The following is an 18,241-nucleotide window of genomic DNA, read 5'->3' on the forward strand; positions in this document are numbered from 1 at the left end:
TTGTCTGCCTCCCCGCGCCCTAGCTTGTCTATTCATGATAGTAGCATCATCTCGCTCATTGCTGTATCCTCAATACCTCCGTCAACAATCTTCACGACAGCCCCACGGGGAAGTGCTACTTGCCCACTTTACAGACAATGAAACCAAGACTCAGGAAGGTTAATTGCTATGCCCAGGTCACTGGAGAGTAGGTGATAAGGCCAGGATTGGATTTCCAGTTATTCAGACTTGCCCGGCCCTTTCTGGGTTGGCAGGGTCTGTTGAGAAAACATCAGCCAGAAAGAAGGAAAGAAGGTGTTCTGGAGTGCAACGGGGCACTCAGGCCGAACAAAGACTGGATGTCATGTCTCGGGAGGGCTTCCCTCCAGAGCTTCAGGGCAGAGTGCAGAGAAAGGAGAGACTGCACTTTTCAGGCAACTGTGGCCAGGGAGCTCCACTCCTGTAAATTGTGCTAAATCCAATGGCTAGTGTCCTTAGGAAGGACGGGGAGATCTGACACACAGAGACTTAGAGGGGAGGCTACATGAAGACAGGCAGGGCCTAGAGTTACGGAGCCACTGTCCAAGGAGTGCTGAGCACTGCAGCAGGCACGGGAAGCTGGTAGAGGACCAAGTGGCAGGTTCTCCCTCAGAGCCTCCAGAAGGCACCAACACCTTGGTTTTTAACTTCCTGCTTCCTGACTTGGGAGGAAATAAATTGCAACTGTTTTAAGCCACCCAGTTTCTGGTTGTTTGTTACAGCAGCCCAAAGAAACTAATCCATACCCTCCAATTTTTATCATTAAATCTCTCACACCCAACAGTGACTTGTTACCAACTTACTTATATTAAGCAGCCTGGGTTTTAGAGAAACAACAGCCCTTTTCCTTGCCGAGATGCTGGGCCTGTGGCAGGCAGTTCCATGGTCAGTGACTAAGCATGTCACCTGGAGAACGCTTGTTCATCTTTTGAGGTGTCCCACTGACCGCCAAAGAGAAATTTATAAATACCATTTAAATCAGAGAACTGAAAACACATTCTCCAACTTCACTAAAATCTTCCTGGACATTGTCACATGATGTGGTAACTGAGCAAAACTTAACATATATTGAATGATGTTGATAAAAATAGCAGCTACCAATTTTGAATCCCTACGGAGTACCAGAAACAATGCTTATCATCTTATACTGACCCTGTAAGCCAAGGATTCGTATCGTGTTTAACAGAAGGCTATACAAGCAGGAAATGGCAAAAACAGGATTCACACCTAGAGCCTGTGTGGTTCCAAAGCCCATGCTTTCCGGCTTGGCCATGCTGTCTCCCCACTGATCCATTCTTGTGAATTGCTTTGTTGAATGATCCCTGGAGGAGACAGACTGGGAATGACTGAGGTGAGTTTGGGAGGGTGAGAATCGCCAGGAACAACCAGCACTCTCATGGAGACATTAGGGAGTGCATCTGAGTCCTCCAAGTCTCCCCAAGGCCCAGCCCTGGAGAGGTATGCAACAGGCAGCTTGAACTTGGCTGAGATCCAAGATGGCCACTCATTCAGCAGGTGCTCATCCAGGGAGGCTGTGCCCAGCTCTGTGCTGAGCTGCACTCTGAACAGGAGAGAATCAGAGGCCACAGGCTAGGGAAGCCAGGCCTGGGCAAGGTAACCAGCCAGCTCTCGTGGAGGGTAGAGGGCTCAGTGGGCAGCTACCACAGAGGTGGAAAAGGTTTCTGAGGACCTGACTTAGCTCTGGACAGACCTGGGGAGTCCGGACATGGGCCCTAACTCTGGGCAGCAATGGCTCAGCCTTGATAGGCTAGTAAGTTCATTTCAGACAGGAACTTGCTGCACAGCCCTCCTTGGTGGGCCCTGGGATCCAGGGCCTGGGTGTGCAGGGCTGGCAGGAGGCAGGCAGCAAGGCCCCTAGCACACTCTGCAATCCCATTCTCCCTGGGCCTCTCCCAGCACCTGCACCACACCACTTGCTCAGCTCACTATGTGCACCATACACACACTGGCCTTCTTTGTTTTCCTGGAGAATGTACATCGCAGCCTGTTCCCGCCCTTGGGCCTTTGCACTAGCTTGTCCCTCTGTGAATAGCACTCTGACCCCAGTTCTGCATGTCTGGCTCTTTGTAACATTTGAGTCTCATCTTAGCTGCCTCCCTGGCAGAGAGGCCATCCCTGACTCTTCAAAATAGAGAAGGCTCTCGTCACTGTCTTTGCCATCACCTTGTGTGTCCCTCTAGCACCTATCACTGTCCATAAATGCTTTGTGCATCTGTTGTGTTCCCTAATTATTGTCCAGCAGTGCCCTAAAAATATCTGTCTCCTTACCTGCCTCCCTCACTCCTAAGTCCTCAAAGCCTAGGTCAGCCTGGAAGTAAAGTTTACTTTGGAGCTTTGAATCCAGCACTATAATGCTCTGATCTGAGATCTGGGGCAGGATCCTGAACTCTGCACTTTACTCTCCTCCTGTACAAAATGGGAAGATTATACCATTCCAGGAGGGTCGACTAAGCCTGCTTCACTCACCACTTTGTGTGCCCATCTCCCAGCACTGGGTCCTGCCTGCCATCCCCCTGCACTGGGACATCCCCTGGGGAGCCTAAACGCCCCCTTTTACTACTTACTTAAAGTGTTTCTTCAAATATTTAAAACAGGTAGACTGATCTTCCCATCAAGAAGAGGGTGAACATGGACCCTGACCTAGGAGAGGGTCCATTTTCATATAGGGAGCAAGATGGGGAGAAAGGACATTGCAGCAGCCATTTGAAAAGGGCCTGTGAGGCTCCTCTCTGTGCACAATCCAGGCAGAGCTTTAGAAACGGATCTGGAAGCCAGTCAGCAGTGAGGAAGCACAATTATGGCTCCATTCCCAGAGCATAGGTCTCAGTTCTGCTTACCACTGGGGACTGGTGCAGGGGTGGGGATGGGGTGAAAGATTGCTCCTTTGCAGCATCTCACACCTCAGTTTTTAACTTGTTGTATGATCTGAGATGAGCCCCTTCCCCTTTCTAGGGAACATCCCAGAACAAGGGGCTTGGATAATCCCAGTGCTAGGAGGGCCCCACCAGCTCCAGAATCCTCACACCTATGTGCTTCATCAGGTAATGATGGGTTCCCATCTCCAATCTAGTTCTCAAGTTCTACCTGGACCTCTGAGTGTTTCAAGTCTAAACCAGATCTCCTGGCACCCCACTCCCCCTGGGCTGGCAACAGAGAGTCTGCCCTGGGCAGAAGACTCTCTGGGAGATCAGAAACAGCAGGCATAGTCCCATAGGCAGGTCAGCTCCGTGCCTCTTTTTAAGAGGTAATGGGAAACATGGCTACTGTACCTTGACCGTGTCCAGAGGGTGGCCGACGATGACACTGGCTGCACCTGTGGATCAAAAAAGAATGCCTGGTAACTCAGCCCTTGGACTCCTGGCTTGCACCAGCCAACTCTTGGGACAAAACAGGCACTCAGTTAGTCAGTGGTCAGTTGCTGGGATAGAGGGAGTTGGTGGGCTCCAATGTTTTAGGCACTGGCCCATGCACCAAGGAAGGCAGAGAAAATAGAGTAAAACAAGTAATCACTCCATAAAAGGGAGGCAAAGGGACTGGAACAAGTAGATATTCACAGGCAAAAGAGTGAAAGAGTAGAGATAGACACCCTTCCTCATACCACACACAAAATTAACACAAAATAGATCAAAGATCTAAATGGGAGAGCAAAGCTATAAGATTCTTAAACTAAAACACAGAAAAAAATCTTGACCTGTGATTTGCAATGGACTCCTAGATATGATAGCAAGTGTACGACCAACTGAAGGAGTGAAGGACATGCCACACCAAAATATAGCAGATGGGTACACTGATTATTTCAAGTTGAAAACATTGAGAAATCATAATTTCTGAAAGGGTGAACTGACCTGCCTCTTCCTGCATGCAGCAAGCAATAAAGATTCCTCTGGGAGGGGTACCCTCTCCATACTAGGGTAAGAAAATAGTTCTTATTAGCCGGGATTTGGAATTAAAGGCTGCAGTGGTCCTGAATTCATACTTAATGAAGCAATCCTTATATTCCACCTGTTTTATACCCCCCCACCCATACTTCTAGTGACTCCTCTAGCAAAATTCCACCATCCTAGCCAGATTTTCTTTGTCCTGTCATTTCTTCTCACATTGATCACTCTTTGCTTAAAAAGTATGAAAAGATCTTGTGTTGGCCACTTCTCCCGACTTCACTCTCTTGGGAAGATCCCTATGTCGTGAAAAACTAATAAAATCTGTATTATTTTTCTCTTGTTAACCAGCCTGGTGTCAATTTTGTTTTTATATTCAGGTGAAGAGACCAGTAGGAGCTAAACAGGGGGTCAGAGGTTATCTCTAACTCCCCTACACAAGAAATAATAACATTCATAAAAATTGAAAACTTTTGCACACAAAAGTGAATACATCCTACAGAATGGGAGAAAATGTGTGGAAATCACATATTGGCATAAGAATTTAGTGTCCATATATAGAAATAACTCTTACAACTGAATAATTTTAATGGGCAAAGACTTGCACACACATTTCTCCAAAGATGATATACAGATGACCAACAGACACATGAACAGAGCCTCAACATCTGTAGTCATTTGGGAAATGCAAATTAAAACCAAAATGAGAGTCCTTTTCACACACACTAGGATAGCTATAATTGAAAAAAAGTGGAAAAGAACTGTTGGCAAGGATGTAGAGAAACTGGAACTCTTGTACATCGCTTGTAGAGATGTAAAATGGTGTAGCCATGGTGGAAACAGTCTGGTAATTCCTCAAAAAAGCTAACGATAGAGCTACAACCTAACCCAACAATTCAATTCCTACATATATATCCAAAAACAGAAAACAGATACTCAGACAAGTGCAAGTACACACACATCATGGCAACATTGTTCACAATAGCCAAAAGGTGGAAATAATCCAATTGCCCATCAACTGGTGTATGAATAAAGAAAATGTGGGATATTTATACAGAGGAATACTGTTTGGCAATAAAAAGAAACAAACTATTGATGCATGCTACAGCATAGATGCACCTCCAAAACATTATGCTAAATGTAAAAGGCCAGACATAAAAGGCAAGGTATTGTATGACTCTACCTATATGAATTATCCAGAATAGGTAAATCCATAAAGACAGAAAGTAAATTAGTGGTTGCCAGGACTGGGAAGAGGTGGAAATGGGAGTGATTCTTGAAGGGTACAGCATCTTCTTTGGTCACAAGAAAAATGTTTTGGAGCTAGATAGAAGTGATGGCTGCACAGTGTTGTGAATGTAATAAATGCCACTGAATTATACACTTTCAAATGGTTAATTTTCTGTTATATGAATTTCAGCTCAAAAAGTGGGGCAGGATGTGTGTAAAGAAAAGACCTGAAAACTTTCAGTTACCTGCAGGTTACTTAACTTCTCTATGTCTCACTTTTAGCATGCATAGAATGGGAATAATAACAGCACCTATCTCCTGCTTCCATGGTAAGAATGAAATTCAGTAATGAATATAAAATACCTAGCAGAGAGCCTGACACCTACAGGATGCTCAAAAGTGAGTAATGTCACCATAGAATTTTTTAAAAAGAAGACCCATTTGGAAAAGTGATGATACACTGTATCTTTTCACAGAAAAAATACCTACACACACACACACACTCACAAGACTTGTACAATTTTAAGAGAACCAAGGCTGCCCCAAGGCCACTTAGATTAAGAAGCCCTTTGTATTAGTTTGTTCTCATGCTGCTATCAAAGACATACATAAGCCTGAGTAATTTATAAAGGAAAGAGGTTTAATCAACTTACAGCTCCACATGGCTGGGGAGGCCACACAATCATGGTGGAAGGTGAAGGAGGAGCAGGTCATGTCTTACATGGCAGCAGGCAAAAAGAGACGTTGGGGAACACCCCTTTATAAAGCCATCAGGTCTCATGAGACTCACTCACTACCCTAAGAACAGCAAAGGAAAACTCGTCCCCATGATTCAATTACCTCCCACTGGGTCTTTCTCATGACACATGGGTCTCTTCCATGACACATTATGGGAGCTACAATTCAAGATGAGATTTGGGTGAGGACACAGCCAAACTACATTATTCCACTCCTGGCCCCTCCCAAATCTCATGTCCTCACATTTCAAAACCAATCATGCTTTCTGAATGGTCCCCCAAAGTCTTAACTCATTTCAGCATTAACTCAAAAGTCTACAGTCCAAAGCCTGTAAAATCAAAAGCAAGTTAGTTACTTCCTAGAAACAGTGGGAGTACAGGCATTGGGTAAATACACCTGATCCAAATGAGAAAAACTGGCCAAAACAAAGGGGCTACAGGCTCCATGCAAGTCCAGAATCCAGTGGGGCACCCAAATCTTAAAGCTCTGAAATGATCTCCTTTGTCTCCATGTTTCATATCCAGGTCATGCTAATGCAAGAGGTAAGTTCCCATGGTCTTGGGCAGCTCCATCCTGTGGTTTTGTAGGGTACAGCCTTCCTCCCAGCTGCTGGCATGAGTGTCACCCATGAGTTAGCAAATGCTATCAACATAGCTGATCTGCACGCCCTGCTGCAGAAGAAACTGCTCCAAGAGGTACCACCAGGGAAGGAACTGAGGGAGAAAGGAAATGGGGTTTCTTTTTAAAAAAATAATTTATAATAATTTATAAAATTTATAAATTTATATATAATAATTTATAATAATTTATAAAAATTATAATGCCCATGAGGCTGGCAATGAGTGTCTGTGGCTTTTCCAGGTGCATGGTGCAAGCTGTCAGTGGATCTACCATTCTGGGGTCTGGAGGATTGTGGCTGTCTTCTCACAGCTCTACTAGGCATTGCCCCAGTGGGGACTCCGTGTGGGGCTCCCACCCCACATTTCCCATAACACTGCCCTAGCAGAGGTTCTCCATAAGGGCCCCACCCCTGCAGCAAACTGCAGCAAACTTCTGCCTGGACATCAAGGCATTTTCACACATCCTCTGAAATCTAGATGGAGGTTCCCAAAGCTCAATTCTTGACTTCTATCCACATGTGGGCTCAACACCATGTGTAAGCTGCCAAGGCTTAGGGCTTGCATCCTCTAAAGCCACAGCCCAAGCTGTACCTTGGGCCCTTTTAGCCATGGCTGGAGTGGCTGGGACACAGAGCACCAAGTCCCTAGGTTGCACAGAGCAGGGGGGCCCTGGGCCCAGCCCAGGAAACAATTTTTTCTTCCTAGGCCTCTGGGTCTGTGATGGGAGGGCCTGTCGCCAAGGTCTCTGACGTGCCCTGGAGATATTCACCCCACTGTCTTGGTGATTAACATTTATTTCCTTGTTATTTATGCAAATTTCTGCAGCAGGCTTGAATTTCTCCCCAGAAAATGGGTTCTTATTTTCTATTTCATAATTAGGCTGCAAATTTTCCAAGCTTTTATGATCTGCTTCCCTTTTAAACATAAGTTCCAATTCCAAACCATATCTTTGTGAATACATAAAATTGAATGCTTTTAGAAATCACCTCTTGAATGCTTTGCTGCTTAGTAATTTCTTCCACCGGATACCCTAAATCATCTCTCTCAAGTTCAAAGTTCCACAGATCTCTAAGGCAGGGGCAAAATGCCACCAGTCTCTTTGCGAAAACATAGCAAGAGTCACCTTTATTCTAGTTCCCAACAAGTTCCTCATCTCCATCTGAGACCATCTCAACCAGGACTTCATTGTCCATATCACTATCAGCATTTTGGTCAAAACCAGTCAACAAGTCTCTAGGAAGTCCCAAACTTTTCCACATTTTTCTGTCTTCTTCTGAGCCCTTCAAACTGTTCCAACATCTGCCTGTTACCCAGTTCCAAAGTTGCTTCCACATTTTCCGGTATCTTTATAGTAATGCCCCACTCTACTGGTACCAACTTACTGTATTAGTCCATTCTCATTCTGCTAATAAAGACATTACTGAGACTGGGTAAATTATAAAGGAAAGAGGTTTAATTGACTCACAGTTCTACATGGCTGGGGAGGCCACACAATAATGGTAGAAGGTTAAAGAGGAGCAAAGTCACGTCTTACATGGTGCCAGGCAAAAAGAGAGCTTGTGTAGGGAACTCCCCTTTATAAAGCCATTGGATCTCATGAGACTTGTCCACTACCATGAGAACAGCATGGAAAAGCCTGTACCAATGATTCAATTACCTCCCACAGGGCTCCCTCCCGTGACACATGGAATTATGGGAGCTACAATTCAAGATGAGATTTGGGTGGGGAAACAGCCAAACCACATCAGCCTTGTTGTAGCAGTTGGTGAGTGAAATTGAAAGGGAAACTGTTCTTCAAAGACAAATTCCCAAGCACACTGATGAAGAAGGAAATATCTGCATTAGTAGAGGTGATTTAACCAGGTAAGGTAGCTAAGGGCTCCTGGACTATTAGATATTTTTAGGGACAAAGAAACCAGCTAATCCCAGAACAATGAGTCCCTGGGTCCAAAACCACCTGTCCCCTCTCATGCCCTCCTACCTACTAAACTGGGCAGAGGCAGAGAGGTGACAGCAGTAATTGACCCTTCCCAGTAGTAGGGGGAGGAGCGCTGGTCCTCAGGCTCCATGGCTTCCTCCATAGTGAGTGCACACATCCTTCAGCTCAGAGCAGGCTTAGATCCAGCCTTGAGTCAACATCTCCCTGCCACCCATTTGAAAGCAGGGGATTTGAGATTTAAAAATTGGGATTATGAGGTCAGTGGTTTCCAGACCTTGGCACTTCACAAACCAGTAAAATCTCAAACAAAATGTGTATGTGTGTGTGGGTAATATCAAAAAAGGGCAACATTTTGTTATGTAAGTTTGTTTGGAAAGAGTTAAGATGAAATTAAGATGGCAGATTCTGGTGCCAGGCAGCCTAGGTTGGAATCTTAGTGCCAATGCTAGATGCATGGTCTTAGGTAAGTCAGCGAATTTCTCTGTATCTCAATTTCCTCATCTATAAAATAAGGATGCAACGGTACCTGCCTCTTTGGGGTTGTTATAATAAAGAACTATACATAAACTGACACAAGAGATCACATATTGCAAGATTCAATTGACATAACATATCCAGGAAAGGCAAATTTATAGCAGGGAGATTAAGGAGAGGGAACAGCATTCAACTTCAAATGAGGGATCTTACTGGGGGATGAAAATGTTCTAAAACAAATTTATGGTGATGGTTGCACCACTGTAAAATTACTAAAAGGCATTGAATTGTATATTTGAAATGGGTGAATTTTATAATATGTACGATAAACCTTGATAAAATTGTTTTAAAAGAAAAAATCATATAGCACTTAAACAATACCTGGCACCTAGCTAGTAAGTATTCAAGTGTAGTAAACACTTATCATCATTTTATGGAAGCCTAAAAAAAGGCATGTTATTAGTTTGGTGCAAAAGTAAATGTGATTTTTGTCATTACTTTCAATAACATCACCAAAGTAAGGACAATACCAGAATAAAGCACAAAAATCCCCTACTTGCTGTGAGTTGAGGAGGGTTCGCGTGTTACCACGTTTGGGGGTGGGAAGGGGTATCAGAGTCTTGGAACTACTCTGACTCAGCCCTACCTTCCAGGGCATTTCTCAAACCAAGCCATTTGCATCCCTACTGAAGGTGGTCTGCTTACTTAAGGGGCAGCCCACAGAAGTGTCTCCTCTCTCTGCCTGCCCCGCTGAATGGTGGAATAATGTCCAGTCCAAAAGGGCCTGGATATGCCCAGGGGACCGCAGCCCTCTGGCTGGGACAGTTAGGAGAGGCGGGTCTCAGCCCCACCCAAGGACATCTGTGCCAACAGACTTACTCAATGTGAAAGGAGCCACCTCTGCTCCGGAAGGTGTGAAGCAGGGCCCTGCAGCCACCGGTGGGAGTAGAGAGGTGGTCTCCTGCTAGGTGGGAGGGGAGGAGTTAGGATCCAATCTGGTTTGTTTTTCTTTTCATCTTATTATCTTTTTTTTCCCCCTTTGGTGAGGGGCTACATTTGCCAACATCCCTTTTAGGATAACCCTTTTAGATGGGTCAAAAGAAAGACTTTTTATTTTATTTTATTTTATTTTATTACAATTAGCAAAGTCCCTCAAACTTCCCCCTTTCCTAATAGCTGAGAAAAGAGGGATAGACCTATTGGAAAGAAAAATGGAGAAGCAAGGAAACGAATGCAACTCTCGCCAGGCAACCCATCCCAGGCCCAGTAAAAAAGTGGCTCCGGAGCTGTGGCGAAGGGACCAGCAGACCCAAGAGTGCCCGGAGAAGGTGCCTTGGAGGTAGGCGATGGCTGACGGCTGGCGGCGGCTGAAGGCAGTTAAGTGCTCCTTGCAGCCTGACAATGAGCACCTGCAGCCGGCGCTCCGCTCCCTGCTGTGAGAGCTCTGCTCCTTCCAGTCGGGACGTCCTCTAGGGCCCGCCTGATCTCGAAGCCTGGCTCCCCACGACCCTGCGCCCCGCGGTCAGCAGCCAAGCGCCACCCTCATACATAAGTTCCCGCGAGTCACGTCCGGAATTCAGGTGTGCCTCAGGTCACTGAAGGGTGTGTGCGCCGCTAGGAGCCTCCATTGGCTGTGGGCTTTGACCAGCTGTTTAATCATTACTGCATCAAGTCCCACGGTTCCTAACTTAATGAGCAAAGCAGAAGCTCAGCCCGAATCGCTGTGAAGCTCTCAGAATTTAGCCCTGGCAACTGCAAGACCACCAGGGGGATCTCGGGGCCTGGCACTCCCCAAAGCAGGCTGCGCGCGCAACGGGGAGCGGGATGGGAGCGCACCGAGTCGCAAAGTTTCCTCAGAGCACTGCGGCAAACTCCACCAGGCTCGCTCTCTCTGACCGGGGGTCCCGGGTAAGCACACTCACCTCCGATCCAGCCCGCCGCAAAGTCTTCCAGCTGGAGGCTTCCCATGGCCGGTGCTCCGGTCTCGCCCTCCCGGAGCGGGGGCAGTGCTCACTTAGGGCCAGTGGGGCATGGCCCGCGGGCGCTAGCGCGCCGCAAGACAAAAGTCGGAGTCTCCAGCACGCCGCAGGTCCTTCTCCAAACCCAGCCCCCGAGTCACCCGCTGCGCGGGCTGCCTCGCTCACCTCTCCAAGCGCCGGAGGGCGGCTGACATCACGCCCCCAGTGGACCTTAAAGGCACAGCACTCTGGGTGGTTAAGGGTGCGCTCCGCGCGCCTCATCCCAGACCCAAAAAGGCCAGGGTCATCAAGTGAAATTCTTAGTTCTCCCTTCTCCAGGTCCCTTCCTTGCCAACTTAAGAGCCTCGGCGCTTTTGAAGTGAAAGTGCCAGCCGCCCATCCAGAGATGGCATTTGGTGGCGTTGCTCCTATCTCCCTGTGCTGTGCTGACAATGCTGATTCCAATCAGCGGTGGACTCTCTCCCATCCCAACTCTGGGCAGTGATGCCTTTTTGTTCCCCAGACATGTCCCACTCAGTGCCCTGTGCCTAGAGCAAGCACCTGGTGGTTCAGGGTCATGTCTAACTTTCAGCTACAGCTCTCTAGGGGCCCAGCTCCCTGCCTGGCCCTGGCTCAGCCTACACTGTCCGCCCTGGGCCAACAGAAGGCAGAAAGGTGGTGCTCTCTACCTCAAACTCCCTCTCTGTAGTCAGACCCTACATTCAGCCAGGCCCCAGGCCAGAGGCCCATGCTCACTGGAGAAGTGGCCTGCTGTGTGGAGAGGCTTTTGTTTCAATGAGAGTTTCTTTCCTCCCCTCCTAAGAAGACGCAAAGCCACCCAGCATTCCGCTAGTTTCCAGCAGGGACTCAGCTGTGGGTCTCAGCCAAGACACCCCAACGTTGACAAGAATGGTGGAGGGTATGGTCAGGAGGAAGGGGCCTCTGCTGGGCCTGCTGTTGTCCCCCTGGACATATCCATGTCACGTCATCCAGGTTAATATGCAGTGACCGTCAGCCAGATCTCCTTCTTCCAAAGCAAGACAGCCTGACCACCGAAGCTTGATCCTACAAAGCCCTGTCCACTGAGAAGTGGGGACTTGGAGGTGAAGGGAGCTTCCTGCAGCATTGCTCCCTCCCCTGCCCTGGCACACAGAGAGTGGACCTGTGTCTGGAGGGGACAGCCCGGGATGGAGTTGCCGGCCTGGCTGGGGAAGTTTTGCAAAGTTCCAGGGAGGAGTGGAACCATCATACCCCATCCCCGCACCTCAGCTCCCTGCTGCACATGGTGACCCACTCAGTCTTGAGGCTTCAGAGTTCCCGTCAGCATCAACCCCAAGCTGTGCCCTGCCGTGCCCGGGATATATGCTTAGAGCCGCTATGAGAAATGTAGGTCTCTGAAGAGTGGCCCTTTAGTGAGTTCACCATTGGAATGCATCCACAAGTGGAAAGCCTGCCAATTCTCAAAACCTACTCCTTTGGAAGACCACCTAAGCGGTGCCAGGCAGATTGTCATCCCCTCAGTCCTGTGTCAGCACCAATTGAGGAGGTCTTAAGTTGGCAGGCAGTGTCCCTGGCAGCCCCAGGATGGCCTCCCAGGCCCAGAAAGCTGCTGCTTGAACTGCTAATGAGTTGGAGCAGAGCAGAAGGAGTGGGTCACTTTCCAAAATGAATTACTGCACTCCATTCCCAAATACGTGCCACAAAACTGCCCATGGGGCGCATCACCCAGGAAGTGCAGGGAGGACCCTAGGTGTACCAGCAACCGTGGCCAGGCCTGGAGAATCCCAGACTACAGGGCTATGAGCCCAGGCCGAATGCTGGCTCTGTGGCCGGGATCTAGGCCTTCCCTTCTTCCTGGCCTTTGCACTTCAGAGCACTACTTGCAGTGTGCTGCTGTTCACATTTGCATTCCACACTCGGGAGAGGGCAGGGCAGCTACTGGCCATTACACAGAGAACGAAACTTCACAGAGAAATCCACTCCCTGTGTGACTGGGGCCAGAAAGCAACCCCATTTCCTTTCTCCCTCAGTTCCTTCCCCGATGATGACCTCCCAGAGCACTTTCCTCTGTAGTGGGACATGCAAATGGGCTATGCTGATAGCATTTGCTAACTAGTGGCCCACTCCTCATTTCTTATCGACCCTTTCAGGCCACAGAAATTTCCTGAGCACCAGTCTGTGCTGGTGCCTTGCTTTTGGGAAAGTCTCTGTTGGAGAGGAGACAGTCCGTCTGAGATGCTACACAGAGGTGGCTGTAAGAGCACTGGAGAGAGAGTCCATTGTTCTCCAGGAAGCAATCAGGCAAGGCTCTCCAAACCTGGAGTCTCCTGGCTGCACCTTTGGTCTACACAGCTCCACAGCTCCCACCTCCCCAGCCACTCTCTCAGGCAAGCCAACAATCCCCTCCCCGTGTCCACCTGCCACACTTGGGCCAAAGGCCTGGGCCACTGTGCGTGCCTGACCTGCTGCAGTGAAGGCCCTGCCCATGCCGCCTGCTCCCCTCTGCTTCCGGATTCCTGCCTCACCCAGCTTTCCTCCCGCTTCTCCAGCTGTTCTCATCTTTTTCCCTGCTGCCTTGGCCCCTTCTTATGCTTAGGTGTGGATTCCTCAGGGCCCCACCTGGACCCTCACCCACCCGCACCTCCCATCTCTTAGCGTATAACCCCCACACCTCGCTTCTGACTCCAGACATCCCTCCACTCAACACCCCCACCTGGGTGGCTCAGGTCACCTTAGCACATCCCTCAGTGAACTCTCTCTTCCTCCTCCAGTGCCTCTTCAACTTAGCGAAACACACCTCCACCCAGTGGCCACCCAAAACAGAACCTTGGATGCCATCCTCCATTCCTCTCTCCCAAGGTCTTATCCCACCAGCCACAAAGTCCTGAGTGTCTATCCCCTCAATGACACCCAGACCTCATTGGTGTCTCCGCATGTGGCTCAGCCCAGGCCTGTGCCACTGCCCTGCCTGGATCACAGTGGACACGGGTTCCTGGGTTCCTCTGCCCCAGTCCTATATCCACCCGCCAGCTGCTGCCCCAGTGAGCTTCTGAAATCTTGAATCTGCTCAGTTTAGTGACCTTTGATGACTTTCTGTGATCTTGAGCACAAATTCCAGTTCCCCAGTGTGTTGTGTGTAGCTCTGTGGGACTGGGTCTGGCTACCTTTCCACTTCTCACCTCAATGTCCCACATTCTGTGCATGTGTGTGACTGTGCATGTGCTATTCCCTTGCGGGGAACACTTTCTCCCTCCTTCTCCCCTGGCTGACCCCTGCCCCCTTCTTAAGACTCAGCTCAGCTGTTGCCTTCTCCTGACAGGCCTTCCTTGAAGGCCTTCCTCATCACCCTATGCCACACGGGATCTGCTAGCTCTCATCTGTGTTTCTGAATGTTCTGAGCATATCTGCACCACTGCTGTCAGACTCAACGGTTGATCATCTGTCTTCCCATCCAGACTGTGAGTCCACTGAGAAGAGGGTACTGCCTCATTCTGCACTGGACCTGCACAGCCTGGCACAGTCCTGGTGGGTAGTCACTGCTCAGTCAGCTGGGCCTTAAATGGGGAGATATGGGGAAAAGTCTGAAGGTCCTGCCGGTGGCTGGCAGACAAGGAGGGTGTCCAGGTACAAGACAGAGCTGAAGAGATGGCCACATCACTCCCAGGTGTGAGGATTCCCCCGGCCTTTCCTGGAGCATCACAGAAGCCCGGCTTCTTTCAGGCCCTCAAAGGTACCAGCCACATTTCCCCACAGAGCTTTTGCACTGACCACTCCCTCTGCCTGCAGCTCCCTCTCCCTGCCCTTCTCATAGCCAACTCCTACCTCCATCAGATCTATGCCGAAGCATCTTCTGCATGAGGATGCCTCCCCAGTCCCCTCACGGGAGGTCAAGACCTCGTTGCCCTCTCTCAAGGCACCTCTGCTTCTTTTTCCAACTCTCACCATGCCGCTCAGTCCTTGTGCAATGCTTGGTTGCTGCAGGAAGATAGATAAGACCTGTCTGATCTATCTGCCGCCATGACATTCTCAGGCTCTGCCACAGAGCAGGCAGACAACAATTACTCAGGACTGAGTTCAAAGGATTAATGAAACGGGACTGCAGGCTTTGCTGTCTTTCTTCTTTGAGCGTTTGCCCCCACTGCATCATTCCTGCACTGGCCTCAGACAACGGGAGCTCTGAGCCCCCTCCCTGACTCTGATGGGAAGGAAAAGGAGCACACGATTTTCAAGCTTCTCATTGGGAGCAGGATTTCTTCCTTTGTTGATGGCACTTTGAGAAGGTACGTGCAGAGCGTGTGCAGACTCAATGTGGCCCATCACCTATTCAGCTTGAGGCTGGCAGTCAAGAAACAGAGGCAAGTGACTGTGAAGTGAGGGGGTGAAGCGGCTGGCGGGAAGACTGGGCTGCCTGGGCTCTGGTCCCAGTGCAGCTGCTGCCTCTCTGGGCATCTTGGGAAAGTCCAGGCCTTCATTCTTCCTCTATATTTTGGAAGGTAAGGACGATCCCCTCCTAGGTGGTGTCCACAGAAGTCTGAGATTCTTGACCACAGGGATATTAGCTGCGGAGGTCTCATCATGGTACGCCAGGAGAGGGCGCTGATGCACAGCACTTGAGGCTCTCTGGCCGAGAAGACAAGCGTGGCTGCTGGTTCTGGATAGCTTCCTGGCCGGGTTTCCCTGGCGCTGGCTGGCAGAGAGCCACACTCAGTATTTGTGTGGGCCGTGCTGGCCCAGGAGGCTCAGAGGGGAGTCTGAGGTGCCAGAGCAAACCTCTGAGAGGCATGATGAGAACCCATCTGAGGTGTTTGGGGGCTGTGTGCTTGGATGGGAGGTGACACCCCAGTCTCTTTACCTGTGTAGATCTATCGAAGCCTTGAATGTCCCAGGCTTTCTTCCACTTCAGTGCTCCGAGCTGGCCCAGTGCCAGATGAAGTCACACCTGCTGTTTGACTCCAGGGTCCATGCTATTTAAAAAAGTGCTGCCTCCTGGCCAAGACTCGGGAAGTAGAAGTGACTTTCCCAAATGACCCTTGCCACCACCCCCACCCCTCTGCATAAATGCCCTAACTTCTCTGCCGCAGGTTCTCCACTATCAGTGTGATGGTACTAACACCGTCCAACTGCGTCATATTCACAGGACTCCTGCAACAGTTGAATCAGGGGGAAAACATCCCTTCCCCCAATACCATCCCAGTGCCCTGGGCTGCTCTCCCTCCTTTCTTCCCTGACAGGGTCCTGTGGGTCCACAGAAGTCTGAAATTCTGGGCCATGGTGATATCTGATACCAGCTTGAAAATCATATGTGCTCCTTTCCATCAGCGTCAACCTGCGGGTTGAGGCTGGCTCTGTGGACGTCTGAGAATAGGAAATGCTGCTGTCTGCCTGACTGAAGGCCAGGCAGCTCAGGGGACCAGATAGCCCAGGTTGGAGAGGTTTGGAATCAAGGGGTTTCTGTGGGAATGTAGGAGGAGCCACTGCTGCCTGCTGCTGTCAAGGTCCCATGTGAAAGCCTGGCTAAGCACCTGCTATATGCTAAACTTCCTGGAACTCGGAGGAGTTTGGCTGCTGACAGTGACAGAAGAGTCAGTGTTTGGGGACAGCCTACTCCATCTTCTGCCATGTGGTGGTCTCCTCTGTCGTGCACTCATCAAACGTCAGCTGCTGGGCTGAGGGAGACCCATAAACCTCACATCAGGTCTGACCTCAAATACAGGCCAGGCAGGACCACAGGAAATGTGGAGGGGCAGACCTAGAAGTCTTGGGAAGGAGCAGCATTTGAGCTGGAACTAAAAAGACAAGCTAAGTTGCGAGCAATGGAAAAGGGCGCAGAGGCAGAGGGAACTGCCTGAGCAGCGCTAGGTGGGAGAATGCAAGGGAAGTCAGGAAGAGTTTTGCTCACCCAAAGCCCCCATGGCTGTGGGAGGGGAAGTTGGAAGGCTTGGAGTCTGGCTCCTGAGTACCCTGAATGTCAAGGAAAGGGGCTGGGCCATGATTCTGTGGGCAGTGGCATCTACAGGCTAGAGGCAGTCCTTAGTCCTGCAGCTACTCTGCGAGTGGATGAAAGGCCCGTGTCTGGGGCCAGCTGTATCTCACCTGGACAAACCTCCATAGCCTCTATGCTGAGGCTGGCTCAGGCTCCTTGCAACCAGCATTTTTCTCTGCAGGGACCTGGTGGGCTTGCCCTTGGGAAGTTGAAGCCTGTGCCTGTCCAGCTCCTCAGAAGGGCTGTGATCCTGCTCAGCACCTGAGAGCAGGCAGTTCAGCGTCCCCCAGCAGGAGCTCACTGGGCCATTTAATCCACTGTGCCCAGACATCCTCCTCTATAAGATGGGAATGATAACTGTACCTCACTCAGGCTGCACTTAACTCACACTCAGTGAGTCAATGCATGTCAAGTGCTCAGCACCATGACTGGCACACGGTGACACACTCAGCAAGTCAAACGTCACCATCGTTATGGCCTGTGTGTCCTGAGTGTTCACGTCTGTGTTAGCACATGGACAGCTCCAAGCCAAGGCCAGCAGGTGGGCCAGAAGCAAACTGCCCTTCCAGCTGAGCCAGCCCCTTATCTGGGATCTCTTTTGCACCAAATCTTTCCTGCAAACTACTCCCTTAAGAGAGCTCTGCAGCATGAAAAACCTCTGGAGGGTCTCTTAAGCCCGAAGTGCAGGGAAGGTACCTCCAGCTTGCCAAGGGGTTGCTGACAGGCTGTTGCAGGGCTGTCAGCCCTACTTGGGTCTGGATGGCCACGCCACATGGGAGGAGAGGAGGAACATGGCTCGGACCCCGCTTGGGCTGCACAAGGAGAGAGCGGCCCCAGTTTGTACCATACACATAGATACCTCCCAACCTGTCTGTTCCTTTGGGGGCAGTGAGGGCCCACAGATGCCAGCTCCTCGATGAGGCCCTAAACTAAAAAGACAAGCTAAGTTGCGAGCAGTGGAGAAGGGCGCAGAGGCAGAGGGAACCTCCTGAGCAGCACCAGGTGGGAGAATGCAAGGGGAGTCGGGAAGTTTTCCAGCCCTTGGAAAATAAAGGGAACAGTCCAATTGCCTCACCCCAAGAACAAAGCCAACAAGTCTTCCTGGCAAGGGCAATTTTATTTCTTCATAGTCCCATCATACTTCAAACCCCAAATCCCTAAACCCAACGGGAAGTCATAGGAGTGCCTTGGAAATAGTAAAAACAGATTTTCTAAAAAGAATTTCTTTGATGTAACTCCAGTGTGACCAATTGATTTCTCTCTCCTTCTCAAGGTCCTCATCCTCAGGAAGCACGGTGAGCAGGTGAGGGCATTCCAGACAAGCAGCCATTGGATGGAGGAGGGGGATCCAGTGGTCAGAGGTGTGTGAGTGTCAAAGCAAA

At 49.7% G+C, this 18,241-nt stretch overlaps 1 protein-coding gene across 2 annotated transcripts in view; it reads right to left on the reverse strand.

The window, feature by feature from the left end:
• SLC25A48 (solute carrier family 25 member 48) overlaps positions 1 to 11,217 on the reverse strand; it is a 60,568-nt gene extending 49,351 nt beyond the window's left edge. For both annotated transcript variants that reach the window (XR_002726699.2, XM_023193884.2), the window contains exons 1-2: positions 10,841 to 11,217; positions 3,309 to 3,352 (exon numbers count right to left, since the gene is read on the reverse strand). Coding sequence is in view for 1 of the 2 variants with exons in the window: in XM_023193884.2 (XP_023049652.1) it covers positions 3,309 to 3,352; positions 10,841 to 10,886 (90 nt within the window). In the remaining variant the exon portion in view is untranslated. The remainder of the gene's footprint in view (positions 1 to 3,308; positions 3,353 to 10,840) is intronic.
• Between the last annotated feature and the right edge of the window lie 7,024 nt (positions 11,218 to 18,241).

This window comes from Piliocolobus tephrosceles, chromosome 4 (assembly GCF_002776525.5).
Source record: "Piliocolobus tephrosceles isolate RC106 chromosome 4, ASM277652v3, whole genome shotgun sequence".
Taxonomy (NCBI): Eukaryota; Metazoa; Chordata; class Mammalia; order Primates; family Cercopithecidae; genus Piliocolobus; species Piliocolobus tephrosceles.